General features: G+C 45.7%; 1 protein-coding gene across 1 annotated transcript in view; it reads left to right on the top strand.

The window, feature by feature from the left end:
• The window catches only part of SYCP2 (synaptonemal complex protein 2), a 2,578,701-nt gene that overhangs the window by 1,156,064 nt on the left and 1,405,959 nt on the right, over positions 1–16,678 (top strand). Inside the window, exon 8 of the mRNA XM_044088976.1 lies at positions 608–781. Coding sequence (XP_043944911.1) covers positions 608–781 — 174 coding nt within the window. The remainder of the gene's footprint in view (positions 1–607; positions 782–16,678) is intronic.

Raw genomic sequence — 16,678 nt, 5'->3', positions numbered from 1 at the left:
TTACTCAACTTCTAGCCCTCCTTCTCCTTTTCTTTCTTGTTAGTGTTGTTATTTATTGGTTTTTGGTATGGCCAAACTGCTTTGTCCTGGGTCTGTTTGTATGGTGTTCAAGCTTCAGAGCAGAATTTGAACTACATATTACATTTATGAGTTCTCGTCTATGAGGAGAAGGTCCTTGGTCCATTATAATTATAAGTAACTGGGCAAACGTGATCTGAAATAATTTCAGGGGTAGGAAGAGAGTATGGGTAAGGAGAAGAATCTGAGCTTTGGATCAAAAGTGTAGAATGGCAAAAGTTGGATTCATACCCCCATCTGTTGAGAAACAATGAAAACAGACAACACAGATATGTCATTATGGTAAGTACATAACTTTCATTCTTGAGCCATTGGGCAGAGAGGAAATTAGAACAGGGTATACTTACATCCCCATTAAAAAGGATAAATAATGGTAGGCTAAAGGATGATGAGTACACCTAAGATGTTTATGAAAAAGGCGTTTTGTCTTATGAGTGTATCTGATTTCAGTTTTAAAGTGATAAGGTCTTGTGCGATTTATCAGTTGCATGTTTCTTTAAAGTGATCATTTCTATGTATTGATCTGCAGCCTGCTCTCTCACCTCTAAAGATGAATAGATTGGTTCTAAATGGGAACGGTGATGAAGACCTTGATCTTGACATGGCAAAGGATAGTGATGGAGACAACTTTGCTGATATTAGTACAGACAAGCAATTGTCACCCACTGTTGCTAATCCTGTTAAGAAAGACATAATGGAGAAAGTAAGTAAAGTGATACAGTATATTCAAGTAAGCAAAGTGATGCAGTATATTTCTTTAGCAAAAATTATAACAACTGTAGAAGATATACTAACTGCTTACACTATAAGACTTCCTCATTGAGATGTACTTTTTTGGAAAGCTCTCATGCAGGAAAGCATGTAATCTGTAAAAGGAGCTCTTGTCCAATACTTATTAGCAGTTCCCTCAAAATCCACCCTTCTTTCTTAATTTTTTTCCTTCCCATTGATAATGTTAAGAAATCATCAATAAAAGAAGGGGCATTTTCTCCACTCCTGAGAGAGGGGCCTCAGAAATACTAAGTTCAGGATATTATTTTGACATCTGGTTATTAACTAAATTTAAAATAGTCTGCAGAATGAAAGCCTAGTATTTGCCTGTGAACCTTTCTATCTCATCTTGGGTTGGAGCTTGGCTAATTTCCTAACTTTCCTCAGTCATTAATTTTATCATTTGATTTTTTTCCAGAAAAAAAAATGTGTTTTTCAAAGATTAATCTCTGTTTTCATTTCTTAACTTTATCCATGAATTGCTTTGTTGATTTAGTATATTTATTTATTTGTTTGTTTGTTTAGTTTACAAAATATATTGTTGATATGATAGAAACCTTATTCCAAATATGTATGTGGGGCAAAATACGGCACTTCAAAAAAACATGTTATTCGTATGCCTTTCCTGGTGTTTGACTGCTTAAACTAGGCTTGCTCCTTATTTGCTTTATTAAAAGATGCTACTAATACATACTGCCAGACAAATGCTGTGTATAAGAGATTATCTTCTTCCTCATTCCTCAATGAGATAAAAAAGCATTCTAGAGAGGAGTCATAGTGATCATCACCATGTGATCTCCAGTGACACAAGAAAAAGAACATCACTCTTGAATTCACTGAGAAGGAATGTCATCTTCATTCCTTCAGAATCCTGTAGATGGCTCTCATTGATTCATTGGTGCAGTCTTCATCAGCAAATTGATTGCTGTAGAAGAAAAATGAGGCAATGATGAACCCCTCTGTGTGCGCAAACTTTCTGTGATGTATATAATGGTAAAAAAAAAAAAAAAACAGAAATATGACAGAAGCCTCAATTCACCAGTTCAATGAACTTTATTAAATACAGCCACCCACTGGTACCTCGGCCTTTCGCCTTCAGAGGATACTTAATCATAAAAACAGCTTCTTTATATACAGGTGAACCCCTACCTAATTAAATCCAATTAACCTTATCAAATTATATTTTAAAGTGCCCAACAACCTTAACACATTTAATATACAAATGCTGTTAAATATGCATAAATATTTACACATGCAAAAAATGTACATTCAAAAAAAAATGTCACAATGATGAAACTTTCATGAAACTATTTTCTAAAAACATCAACATAATAATTCACCAATTAATCTAGCAAGTTAACCTCAAGATTGAGGCCCATGGGATGTAAAGTTATGAAATTTAGAATGAATTTACTTTCCAACTCATTCAATTTTTTACTAAAATCCTCCCCTCCGTGCAAAACACACTGAAAAAGAAAGAATCATCTTTATCAGCATGTATATTATTTAAATGTTCGCCAATTGGACTTTTCATATTTTTATTGCGAATGCCCCCCCAAATGCTCCATTATTCTCACTTTTACAGCTCTCTGTTTGTCCAATATACCACTTAATGCTGCTACAAATAAACCCCACAATATACACCACCCCACATGAACTACATTTAAATCTTTCCTTTACAAATTAATTTCCACCAATTTATACTAATGCCTGAAATGTTTCTAATTCTAGGACATACTTTACAATGTCCACAAGCAAATGTACTAACAAACTCTTGTGGGACATTGGTTAAGGCCATATTTAACAATTCCTTTAGATTCGCATATCTCCCATAAGAAAATTTTACAAATCTGGGGAACAAATATCCCACTATCTCATCCCTACTCACAATGTACCACAAGTCCAAATCTGCCTTTTTCACTACCTCCGAAAACATGGAATACCTGGAGTAAAAGTATAAATCCCTCTTATTACCAACACTAACTCTACCAACATCCCTTCTTTTAGACACAATACCCTTAGGTAAAATCCTCTCTCCAAGTACTTTCACCAGGGCCTAATACAAACCTTCTTCCTTATAGCCCCCTTATAATCATCTCTCTTTTGCCTCCAGCAAAGATTTAGCCCCACAACTTTCTTCTGAGGTGTTTCAGGCAATTCTCTTAAATTCACCAAAAGGCAGCTCTTTGAACCGGTGCATTGAGGCTTCCCGTCTTATGTATGTATTTATTTACTTATTTATTTATTTTGTGATTCCTCTGTTTCACTATGGATATAATGGTCCCAGAACCTAGTAGATCAGATGGAAACCATCTTGATTTCCCTTTCCCTATCTCTTCACATCATCATCAAAAATCAAAATATGTGAGTTTGGGGTGGATAACAGGCCCCTTGGATCCTGTTTTTGTTGGAATCTGCAGAAGAGGATCCACACTGGGTTCAGACATCTCAGGTGGTGTTGTGGAAGAGCCCTTCTTTGATGCTTTTTTTAAGTAGACTAAAGTTTGTTGAGCTAATCATGTCTTTGGCTGACCTAACACAGAATTTGTCATTGACAGAAAATCAAAAACATTTGCGAGAACATGAGTGTGATGAGCCCTCTTTACCCTGGGGCAGTAACTAAGGAGTCTCAGTCCTCACCACTCTCCCTGGTAAGGGGTGTCACTAAAAGGAGGGATAGAAATACACAGTTTTCCCTAAGAGTACAACGGAAATAGGTTCCAAACCTGGGATTGGACTATATACTTCACTCCAGGTCCCCAAATGAGTCTCTGTACTAACTACTGCAGAGCACTGTATTCCATTTCTAGGTATCTGACACACTCATTCTTAAATGTCTGTTATTCACACATACACACACTCTTAGGAAAGACTAGCACAGATTTATCTGCTGTATTCCTTTGCCCAAATTACAAGGTAATGGCTGCTACCAGTCAGATACCACAATACCCTTCAAAAGGGGTGTTCAGTTATAGTGGGTAAAATAGATATTGATACAAATAGTAGCATGTAACCCAAGCAGTAAGGCTTTTCAGAGAGGCTCTGGTGTTATCACAATAAGCATAAACACTCTCAAGTTAGTAAAAGTAGTCACTAAATAACCGCCACAATGAGAGGTAGTAAAATATTTAATAATAAATAAAAGGATTTAAAACATGCAAATACTGAATAACTGATTCCAATAAACAACAGAGTTTCCCCACACAGGAAATATAAAAACAGCACTGTAGGATAGTTTTCATGTTGATTTTAGAAAACCTCTAACTAACTAGCTGTAGTTCATAGGTTCATAGATTAGGTTCATAGATTAATACTAAACTAACTGACCTTGTGAGCCATTTTAAGCCTAGCCAATTATCCCTTGTGAGACTCAAACCCTGCACCTTGTGTTTGTAAATCAAACATCTTAACCATTAGGCCACCCTCCCAACTGGCAATCTGAAGAGTAACTGCTCCTATCTAATCTAAATAACTCAGCAAGGCAAGATTACGCTCTTACTTCTGCAAGACAAGATGTGGAATTATGTCCTTCACTCCAGGCTGTTGTTTGTCCTTAGTGACTGGAACAACTACTCTGGAAACAACTGGACTACTACTGCTGAACAGCTCTGGAAACAGAAACTGAACTGACTCAGAAGGTGCTTTTATAGCAGATTTTTTTTTTAAGTAACAGGAAGCTGCTCTGAGAATTCTACTCTCTCATATCAGACTTTGGAAAGTAAACAGCCACGGTGAAGATTCTATTCTCCCAGCTCTGGCACACAGTGACTTCACATCTAAGTCAGCTGACTCTGGCATAACATACATTCAGAATTCTCTTTAAAAACTGTACATTTGGTTGGCCAGAAGAACAGTTTGACATTCAAACATCTCGCATAAATCAGAGTGATAATCAAAAGACATAAACTTATTTCAAAAATTATAGATGTTAAGTTGTCAATCTCGCCTTCATTCTTGCTGGATGGGTTCGGAGCCGATCCTCGGCTCCGACTCGGCACTTGCTAAGCTCGACAGTCACTTTTACCAGCTGGAGGCAGCCCATATCCCATGATGCAAGGCGGTAATTACCCAGATCTCGTTTGCCGCTTCGCTAATGAGGTCATCCTTTTTACCAGCTCCTGGTAAGTGATATTTTTCTTGCTATTTGTCAGGTTTTAGGTGTCTCAAAACCCTAAATTTTAATCCTTTAGTCTTCATAGCCTTCAGTGTACCTTTTCACTTAGCTCCATACCCCTTTTCCCTTAGTTTTATTTTTTCGGGCCTTAGGCCTTTCCCACCCTCACAGTTCCTGTCAGGATTTCCCTCAGGTGTGTGTGTGTGTGTTGTGTCACTGTAATTTAATAACTAAATTGTTAGTTATTAATAATTTTTCAGTTGTTAGTGTCTTGTTGGACTGATTGGTGTGTGTGAGTGTTTTAGGACCGAGACATGTCCAAAGATACTAGGGTCTCAGGTTTCAAGAAGTGTGACTCGTGCTGTCAGAAGATGTCTCTGACAGACGGTCACACTTCATATTTATTGCCTGGGACCCCTACACCTGCAGGACTCCTGTGCTATATGTCATTCTTTCAGCCAGAGAGTCCTGCAGGAACGTAGAAATAAGTTGATCCTCAGGGGTCTTCTTAAAACAGAGAGCTCCCCGGCTAAGGTCGGCTCCGGGAAGCCCTCTAAGCCTCCCAAGACCCAGGCTTCGGTGTCCAAGTCTGTGGTCTTGGTTCCGACTCTGCCGGAGTCGACATCGGCTCCGTCTGGAGCCGATCCTTCCTTGTTGGAAGCTTCTGTGCCGGCGCCGATCGTCGCCGATACCCTGGCTTCGGCACCTTTGTCGGCACCGTCTGGAGCCGACACCCTAGCGTCGAAGCATGTCTCGGCTCCGGCTGGAGCTGAGATATCTTTGTCTCCTCTCGGAGCCGAACGTTCTTCGGCTCCGATGGCTCCGTCCAAGAAGAGGTCTAGATCTCCTTCTTTGGAATCTATACACTTGGCTCCAGCCTCTCCCTTGCTTTCGGAGCGGAGCCATCGGAGCCAATCATCAAGGTCTTCCAGGCTCTTAGACTACGACTTAGAGAGAGTGGTAAGTAGGCTATTAAAGTCACAGGCACTAGCCCAGGTGCTCCATAGCCCGTCTCATCAGACGTCAGCTATTCTACATCCCCCTGAAATTCCTCCTTCGACTCTCCTACAGAGTTCAGAGCTGGAGATTATTGGTACCGTGACTGTTGCTGCTTCAGAGCCGATGCCACACCTTTCGGCTCCGTTGTCCTCGACTCCTATCTCCTCCTTGAGACCTTCCTTGGAGGGATCCGGGTGTCGGGCTTCCCTGGTCGGTTCCGAGGGGGCAAGTGGCATCGGACCCTTGTCCGACCCCGTTCTCCCTCTCGGAGCTTCGGCCTTGGTGAGCTTGGCCCTGACATCTGCTTCAAAGCCTTCCCTTTCGGTGGGACCAGGGATCCCTTTTTCTTCGGAGTGGGATCTCTTGGCCCTCCCTGGAGGGGGAGCCTTCGAGGTGATGAGGAGTGTGCTAGCCCCAGAGCTTAGCCAGCAGTCGGTTTCTTTAGCTCCTCCCTCTACGGTGCCTGTAGATGCCTCTTCTCACTCTCTTGCTCCTGGACCCAGGGATCCATCGCCCCAGGTTTCCCCATTGGGAAGGACTTCCTCTTCCGAGGTTTCTCCTGATCCTTCAGATGAACCCCCGCGTAAGAGGACCTGCAAGAGGAAGCATTTAGACTCCCCTGAGTCTATAACATCAGATACCGATTTAGATGAGTCGGAGGGGTCCCCAAGATCTCCCTCTGAGGATCTCTCCTTTTCAGACATCCTTGAACTCCTGAAACAGAGGGGGAACTGGCCCTCCATTAATCCCTCCGAGGATGAATCGGTATACCTGGAGGCTTTTGGATCTCGACCCTCCACCTCCTGGGTATCTCCGCCTTTCGACCCCCTTATGGAAGTCATAGCTCGAAAGGCATGGGCATCTCCTGATTCGGTGGAACCAGTCCCCAGGAGACCTTCAAAGTTTATCACGGCCCCCGCTGAAAAGCAGTTTCTTACTAAGGGTGTCCCGGTTGATGCCATGGTGGTGGCGGCCGCCACCAAGAAGGAACTTGCAGATCCTTCCGTGCCAGTCCATCCTCCTAACAAGGAGTCTAGGACTATGGACAGGTATGGCAAGCGAATGTTTTCCTCAGCGACCTTTGCTATGCGTTCACTGAATTATTTGTGTCACTTCACCAGACTTCAGAGAGACATCCTCAAAGAACTAGGTGAAGTAGTACAGGATCCGTCAGCAGCAGGGGCTCAAGAAAAGATTGCCTCTCACCTGGGAATCCTAAATTCCATAACCAACTCCTCCATGTGGCTTATTTCTTATGCAGCCGATGGGGCGAGTAGAGCTGCAGGCACAGGAGTGGCCCTCAGACGCCAGTCCTGGATGCGGCTCTGTAATTTTGCAGACCCCTTTAAGGCATCCTTCACAAACTCTCCCTTTGATGGGACAACGTTGTTTGGCCCTCAGGTGAAGGACACTTTGACCAGGTGTGAGCAGGACGGCAGGACTCTTTCTGCCGTAGGAGTCCATTTCTCCACTCCTTCTAGACATTACCCCAAAGGTCAGAAGGGAGGGAAAATGTGGTTCTGGAAATCACAAGGAGTCACGCCTGATGCACGTGGTCAGTTTACCCCCAGAGGCAGAGGGGGTAATAATAACAGACGCCGCCTTAGGGGCAGAGGGGGTCCGCAGAACCAGGGCTCCAGAGAGCCTCTCTCTGACAAGCCCTTCGAGCATCCCTGAGGTGTTGCCCGACTGCCCACCCTTGGAGGCAGTCGGGGGAAGATTGTCGCTGTACCCAGAAGCCTGGCTTTCCCTCTCTCAAGACAAATGGGTACAGTCGATCATATCCGAGGGTTACAAGATTCCTTTCGAGGAAAGCCCTTCCCTCAAAAGGTTCCCTTCCAGACGTACCACCCGGTCTAAGGGAAATTGCAAGATTAGAGGTGTCAAAGCTTCTAAAGAAAAGAGCCATCCAGCCAGTACCAAAAGATCATTTAGAGTCCGGAATCTACTCAAGGTTCTTTTTGGTCCCCAAAAAGACGGAAGACTGGAGACCAATATTAGACCTCAGCAGGCTCAACAAGTCTGTCAAAAAGACAAGATTTCGGATGGTCACACTTCAATCGATTTTGCCCTTTCTGGGCAAAGACAACTGGATGTGCTCCATAGACCTTCAGGATGCGTACTATCATATAAAGATTCACAGACGCTCCAGAAGTTTTCTCCGCTTTCGGCTGGGGACCAGTCATTTTCAATTCAGAGCCCTGCCCTTTGGCCTCACTACAGCCCACAGAGTGTTCACCAAATGCATGGCAGTGGTCACGGCTCACCTGAGACGTCAAGGATTCCAGGTGTTTCCATATCTCGACGACTGGCTCCTCTCAGCCACCACCAGGCATCAACTTCTCCAAGCCGCAGATTACACTCTACGTCTCTGCGGTAACTTAGGAATTTCAGTCAACTTCAAAAAGTCTTCCTTGTCGCCCTGCCAATCTATTACCTTTATAGGCGCAAATCTAGACACTACTCGGATGTCAGCAAACCTAACAAGTCAAAGAATCCTAGATATCCAAAACCACGTTCGGATCATCTTATCCAGCAAAAGGGTACAAGCCAGGTTGGTCCTGAAAGTGTTGGGCCTCATGGCAGCTGCAATCACATTACTTCCTCTGGCCCGCTTTTACATGCGCCTCCTACAGTGGATGTTGTTCACCCAATGGTCCTTCCAGCAGCTTCCCATGCGTCACAAGATTCTGGTGACACAAACCTACAAGAACCATCTATCCTGGTGGATTTCCTCTCCTCTAGTTCATCAGGGCAGACCATTTGTTCCTCCGGCCCTGGTAGCCACGGTCACTTCGGATGCCTCCCTGATCGGGTGGGGGGTGCATTATCAGAGCAGGATGGTTCATGGCATGTGGCAACCTTTCGAATACCACCTGCACATAAATGTCCTAGAGATGAGAGCAGTGCTTTTAACATTGCAAGCCCTCCACGACTTTCTTCCTTTAGGGACTATTGCAGTTCACACGGACAACATGTCCGTTGTGTGGTACATCAACAAGCAGGGCGGAACCAAGTCCTATCCCTTATGTCGAGAAGCTCTCAGACTTTGGCAATGGGCAATCTCCTCTCATCGGTTTCTGGTAGCAACGCATATCCCCGGGAAAACCAACATAATAGCGGACAGATTGAGCAGAGCTATTCTCATGCCTCACGAGTGGTCTCTCAAGCAATCCATTGTGGAGGAGATTTTTCAGAAGTGGGGCCACCCATGCTGCGATCTTTTTGCTACACCCCAAAACAGCAAATGCCCAGACTTCTTCTCTCTCTTCCCACTTCCGGGCCATCCCCCCAGAGACGCTCTTACCCAAGATTGGCCTCGGGGACTCCTTTATGCCTTTCCTCCCTTTCCTTTGATACCACAAGTACTCCAGAAAGCTACCGTCTTGAGAGCCAAAATGATTCTCATTGCCTCTTACTGGCCCCGACAAATTTGGTTCCCGTTCCTTCATCGCCATCTTTTGGTGCAGCCTTGGCATCTGGACCCAGTTCCAGATCTTCTGACCCACCAGTCGGGTCAACTGCACCGGTCCGTTCCTTCCCTCAACCTCACACCTTGGTTGCTCCTCTTCCTTCCTTAGCCAGGCTTCCTTTGATCTCTAACCCCGTTAGAGATATCATAGTAGCTTCTCTTAAGTCCTCTACCAGGAGAATTTACACTAGCAAGTGGAAACACTTCTCCTGCTGGGCAAAATCTAAAAACATAGACCCCTTTACTGCCCCTATTCAGTTGGTCTTGGATTTCCTAGCGGAAATTTTTCACTCAGGTTCTTCGTCTTCCACAGTCAAAGTTCAGTTGGCTGCAATCTCGAATTTCCATGTCGGGTTTGCAGACCACAACATTATGTCCCACAAACTTTGTAAAGCCTTTCTCAAAGGAGTGTTCCTTCTTAAACCCCCTGTTAGAGAACCTCCACCACAGTGGGACCTAAATTTAGTGCTGACATCCTTGATACTTCCCCCTTTCGAACTGGCTGCTTCATGTTCATTAAAGTTTCTTTCTTGGAAGACTCTTTTTCTAGTCGCTATTACCTTGGCTAGAAGAGTGTCTGAACTTCATGCCCTCTGTGTTCGTCCACCTTATTTGGTCTTCCACAAAGACAGAGTATCCTTGAGAACCAATCCATCCTTTTTGCCCAAGGTTGCTTCTAAGACAAATCTAAACCAATCCATTGATCTCCCTGTATTTTTTCCAAATTATTCTAACAGGGCGGAACAAAAATTGCATTATCTAGATGTTCATCGCCAACTCAGATATTATTTGGACAGAACAAAGCAATTTAGGAAGTCCGATCAGCTCTTCCTTTCTTATGCTGAAAATAAAAAAGGCCTCCCTGTTTCTAAAGTGACCTTATCCAGATGGCTATCTTCCACCATTTCTGACATTTATCAGCTTAGGGGCAAACAGCTGAACTCAAAACCTAAAGCTCATTCCACAAGAGGTCTAGCCACTTCCACAGCCTTTCAGGCTAGGCTGCCCTTAGATACAATTTGTGCAGCGGCCACTTGGGCCACTCCTCATACCTTCGTTTCTCATTACAAATTGGATTTGGCCTCCAGGGACAGGGCAAGCTTTGGTTCCACTGTTCTCAAGAGTCTGTTCCATTGAGCCACCCAGGATACAGGTGCTAGGGACGCGGTCCCATCCAGCAAGAATGAAGGCGAGATTGACAACTTAACATTTAGACGTTATGTACCTACCATAACGTTCCATGTTAGTTGTTTTCTCTCGCCTTCTTTCTTGCGTCCCTCCCTCCTGTCCCCCTAGCCTGGACAGACCTTGATCTCCCCTTTTTTCTCTGGAAGATTTTTCTTCCTTGGACACCAGATAGTTCTTGTCCTTGATTACCTGGTTTCCCTTACAGCCTTTTTAGGTTAGTTGTTTCTCTTTCCTTAGAGGAAAGATTTTATAGGCAGTTTTTCCTCTAGATACCAAACGAGATCTGGGTAATTACTGCCTTGCATCATGGGATATGGGGCTGCCTCGAGCTGGTAAAAGTGACTCTCGAGCTTAGCAAGTGCCGAGTCGGAGCCGAGGATCGGCTCCGAACCCATCCAGCAAGAAAGAAGGCGAGAGAAGACAACTAACATGGAACGTTATGGTAGGTACATAACTTCTAATTAGTCATGTTGGCATATGTAACACAGGGTAATTTACAGTTATTTACAAAACATCAGCCAGTCATGCTAGCACAGATAACAATATCTAATATCCTCACATTGAGTCTTGATCTTTGACAGACAGGAAGGCTCCATTGAGATCCACTTGTCTCAGAAATGGAGTCAGAGGTAGTATCCAGTTATGGCCAATTGAAATCCTTTTAATCATCTGAGTCCACATGACTGGAAAACTTTGTTCAGAGGTATAAGACAATGTATTGCTGGACCTAGACTTTGAAGTAGTCATGGGTGTGATTCCCACAGTCTTTGTTTGCTTTGAGTGACTGTGAGCAAGTTACTTAACCAGTTGCTTCCAGGTTACCTCTGGAAAGGGACTATCTCCTGTTTTCAATGAGCTTACCCATTTAATATATGATGTGTTGTTGTCCTGTCTCACCTTCATTCTTACTAAGATGGGTTCACATCCAATCCTCGGATCCGACTCGGCCTTATATACAAGCTCAAGGTCTTCCACTAGCTCGTGGCTAAACTCTATCCCAGCATACACTAGGAAAGCTCCCTAGATCTCATTTGCCACTAAACAAGGTCAGGTGCTTTCTACTGGCTCTGGCTAAATATACTCCTTTATTGCAATAACTATTGTTGAGAATTACTAATTTCTAATTATTCTGGATTATTATTGCTTTATATAACTAGTTTGATGCTAATTCATTAATTCCGCTTTGTTTCTGATGATTTAATCTGCTGTTGGCCATTGCTTTTCTGTTAGCCCTTTTTTCCCTAGTCTGGTTTCTATCTAACACCTGTCCTAGCCCATTTTAGTTAGAGGGCTCATCTTACCTGTATTGTTTACTCTAAAATTGTTAAAGTTAGATCTGAAGTAGTTAACTTCATTTTATCTGCAACCTGTGGGTATTCGGATCCATATCGGATCCAAGCTGGCAACTTTTCAAGCATCTGCTCTGAGCTCCAAGCTCCTCCCCCTTACCCATAACCCATCACCATCTCCTACCTTCCCCTGATCTCATTTGCCGTTTCGTGCAGCAGCATCGTGGACTCCGTAGCTCTGAGCATTAGAGTTATAATAAGTGCCTTTTTGGTCTTTAGTTTGTGTGTAGTGAGAGCTTGTTCTCAGTTAGTTCCCTTTCCTCCCCCAAATGTTGTTCGTCAGTAAAAAAAAAAAAAAAAAAAAAAGTTTAGTTTAGTGAAGTAGTTTAATGTAGGCTCTCCCTTCCCCATAGGTGTGCGTGCTCATAGTGTGTAGAGTTTGGTAGGTGTGGCTGTGTGTGTGTAAGATGGCTGATCAACCTAAACCTACATTTAAGAAATGCAGAGAGTGTGGCCATAAGCTTTCACCAGTGGATGGTCACACTCTGTGTGTTGTTTGCCTGGACGCCCCCCATTTGTCAGTCCAGTGCAGTGTGTGCGCCGGTTTTAACCCTAGGGCCTTGAAGGAGAGGAAGGCCAAATTGGTGGCTAAAGGCCTTCTCCCTGCTTCCACGCTGGATTCATCAGCCTCAACCATGGCTTCCGCAACAACTGCCCAACCCCCCCCCCTCAGGCTGGGACTCATCCTCCCGCTAGACCTGTTAAAGGGGAGGCCTGAGGAAAAGACAGGAAAAAGGATAGAGACAGAGAAAAGAAGGGGGATAGGCCCCGTAAACAGTCTCCAGGTCAGGAGTCCTTCCTTAGCCCACCTTCCAAGGTGTTGAGACCTGTGTCTCCTCGGCTCCACTCCCCAAGATTCTCCCCGGAGCCAATGGAGCCTTCGGAGCTGAGCCCTTCATCCAGATCTTCGCAGCATCCAGCTAGATCCGAGTCAGTCGCTTCCTCGCACTCGACTTGAAGTCTCTCTGAATTAGATATGGACAGTATGATGAGGAGATTTATTTGGACCCAAATCCATATGGGAGTCTTGCCAGGCCCCTCTCCCTCTGGAGGGGGGACCTCCATGCCCTTCTTTCATCCGATTCTCCTTCTTTGATCCGGCCTGCAGTTTCGGGGTTTATGGATCCGAGGATCTTTGGAGCTGGGGGTTCGGTGCTAACGGTTTCTCCAACCTCGACTCTGGTGATTACCTTGAGTTCCTTGGATCTGCCCAATTCAGATCTGAGCAGCTCTTGGGGCCGAGGATGGGGAGTCGGACCTGAAGGGATGGAGGTGTCTTCGGCCCCAACTTTGTCAGATCCAAGCCATTCCTTTGGAGCACCGGCTACCCCAGCCTTGGCCCCGATTCTCATGGCGGACCCGGGGAGAGCTTTCTCTTTATTAGGTGCTAAGGAAGTGTGCTCCCCATTGGCATTTGACGTGGTGGAGAGGGTTCTCTTCCAAGGATGAAGACCCCAGCCTATTTCCTTTGATTCCACCCAGACTCCCTCAGATTCGGTTATGACTCCCTTCAGCTTGTCCCAGGAACAGCCCGTGCTAGAGTAGCCCAAGGCGGTTCCCCTGGAGGAACCCCCCGAGGCACACGAGCCCTCTTCAGAGAGTCCCACTGAAAAGGGTCCTCGTAAGCACAAGTGTAAAAGGAGGCACCTGTACTCCCCCTGAGTCCTTGACAGAAGAGACAGAGTCAGATGAAGGAGAAGGTTCCCTCAGGTCAACCTCCCAAGGATGTCTCCTTCTGAGACATCATGGAGATCCCCCACTGGCAGAGGGGAGGTTGGTCGGCCCCAAAACCTTCTACGGATGAATCAGTGTTCCTGGAGGCTTTTGGCATGAGCCCATCTACATCCTGAGTGTCCCCGCCGGCGGATCTCTTGGTGGATCTTGTCACCACGCGGGCATGGAAGGAGCCTGACATCATAGAGCCGATACCTAAATGCACAGACAAGATCCTCTCTCCACCCTTGGACAGCCAGGCCTGGTATAACGGATCCCCCGTGGATGCTATGGTGGCTGCAGTAGCCACCAAGAGGGAACTGGGTCAGGAAATTTCCTCGGTCCACCCTCCAGACAAGGAGTCCAGGGCGGTAGATCAATTTGGGAAGCATGCATATTCTTCAGCAATGTTTTCCATCTGAGCACTGAACTATTTGGCACACATTATACGACTGCAGTGAGACCTTGTCACGGAGTTAGCTGAGTCGCCCTCAGAGTCTTTGTCACCGGAGGACAAGTGTCTGTTTTCCACAAAAATGCCTACTCTGAAGTCAGTATCAAACACGTCTATGCACCTCCTTTCCCATGCTATGGAAGGAGCAGCTAAGGTGTCTGGGACTCGCATGGCTATGAGGCGACATGCTTGGCTTAGACTGTGTTAATTTGTGGACTCCTTCAAGGTGTCTTTCACAAATGCTCCCTTCAATGGTTCTTCTCTTTTTGGGAAGACTGTACGTGACACCCTTGTCCAGAGTGAAAAAGATGGGAAGACTTTGTCTGCCATCAGAATCCACTTCTCTAGTCCTCAAAGATCCTTTTCTAGGAATCATAGAGGCAAAAGAAGATGTGGTTCCAGAAATCACAGTTTTCCTGGGACTCTCAGGACAACTCGTCCCCTAGAGGCAGAGGGGGACAGGACAGACACCGCCCCAGAGGCAGAGGGGGGTCCGAGGAACATTGGGTCTAGGGAGCACTTCTCGGACAGGCCCACACAGCAGCCCTGAGGGGTTGCCTGACTGTCCTACTCTGGAAGTAGTCGGGAGAAGATTATCATTGCACCCAATGGCTTGGGAGTCCATGACTGCACATCATTGGGTGCTTCAAATAATATCCAGAGGCTACACCTTCCCGTTTGTTACCCCTCCCATCCAACCAAAGCACCTCCCAAATGTCCCTCCTGCTCAAAGGGAGATAGCATCACTAGAGATTTCCAAACTGCTTCACAAACGAGCCATCAAACCGCACCCCCCCCCCCGATCAGTCTGGATCAGGCGTTTACTCCAGGTTCTTTTTAGTGCTAAAAAAGACGGGGGACCTCAGGCCCATTTTGGACCTGTCAACCTTAAACCTGGCTGTCGCCAAACAGAAATTCCGGTTGGTCACCCTGCAGTCCATTCTACATTATCTTCGCGAATGCGACTGGATGTGCTCGATAGACCTCCAGGACGCTTACTACCACATCAAGATTCACAGAAGCTCCAGGAGATTCCTTCGCTTCTGGCTGGAAGCCAATCATTTCCAGTTCAGAGCCCTACCCTTCAGTCTCACCACAGCCCCCAGTGTGTTTACTAAGGTAATGGCAGTCATAGCGGCTCACCTGAGGCTTCATGGAATTCAGGTCTTCCCTTACCTAGTCGATTGGCTCCACGCTGTTTCCACCAAGCATCTTCTTTTCCAAGCCAGAGACTCCTTCCTTCATCTTGCAAACTGGCTAGGGATCACTATCAATGTTTCCAAGTCCCTCTTGGACCTGGTGCAAATCTTGGACTTTATCAGGGCATGGCTGGACACCCTTTGACTGAAAGTCTTTCTAAATCCAGACAGGATCCGGAGTCTACAGGCTCATATATCAATAGTTCTTGGCCCCAGGTTACCGAAGGCAGGCGACATTTTCAGAGCCCTGGGCTCTATGGCTGCAGCAATCTCTATCCTCCCCCATGCGCATCTTCACATGCGTGTTCTTCAATGGACTCTAGCCGTACTGTGGTCCTGGCTAGATCTCCCTATGGAATATCCATTTCAAATCAGCAAAGCTTGCAGGGCATCACTCCTCTGGTGGCTCCAGTCCCCAGAGATCGTAGTGGGACACTCATTTGTTTCACCCACAGCCCAAGCCACAGTGAACATGGATGCCTTCCAGTTCGAGTGGGGAGGCATTATCTGGGGAGGACGGTCCAAGGCACATGGTCCCAGAACAAGATCAGATTGCACATCAGTGTTCTGGAGATGAGAGCAGTGCTTTTAGCATTGCAAGCCTTCCACTCTGTTCTTACTCTGGGGACTATTGCAATTCAGTCAGACAACATGTCTGTTGTCTAGTACATCAACAAACAGGGAGGAACCAGATCTTACCCTCTGTGTCGCGAGGTCATGAGAGTGTGGGAGTGGGCGATCTCCACCAGTCAGTTTCTGATTGCAACGCACATCCTGGGATGCTCCAACATTTTAGCGGACAGATTGAGTCGGGCTATTCTAATGCCATATGAGTGGTCTCTGAAACGGTCGATAGCGGAGGAGATCTTCCTTGCATGGGGTCAGCCTTGCTGCAATCTCTTCGCATCTCCTTCCAACGCAAAGTGCAACGAGTTCTTCGGTCTGATTCCCTCACCAGGGGATTCCCCCAGAGACATTCTAGTCCATGCTTGGCCTCCCAGGTTACTGTATGCTTATCCCCCATTACCACTCATTCCAAAGTATCTTCAGAAAGCTTAACAACTGGGGTGCAAAGTGATCCTCATTGCCCCATTCTGGCCTCAAGTGTGGTTCCCCTTCCTCTGGTCTCATGTTCTAGCTCCTCCTTGGGTTCTGGATCCCTGCCCAGATCTCATTTCTCATCCCTCGGGCACTTGTCTGCCCAACCTGGACAGCCTCAAGCTGACGGCTTGGTTGCTCCAGTTCCCTTGATTGCCAGGACTCCTGGTCTTTCATCTTCAGTAAAAACTATTCTGGTGACGTCTCATAAGGCTTCCACTAGGAAGAATTACCGCAGTAGAT

This window comes from Protopterus annectens, chromosome 12.part0 (assembly GCF_019279795.1).
Source record: "Protopterus annectens isolate FY-2018-M chromosome 12.part0, PAN1.0, whole genome shotgun sequence".
Classification (NCBI taxonomy): Eukaryota; Metazoa; Chordata; order Ceratodontiformes; family Protopteridae; genus Protopterus; species Protopterus annectens.
Note: the sequence above shows the minus strand (reverse complement) of the source record. Positions and strands in the feature narration are given on the sequence as shown.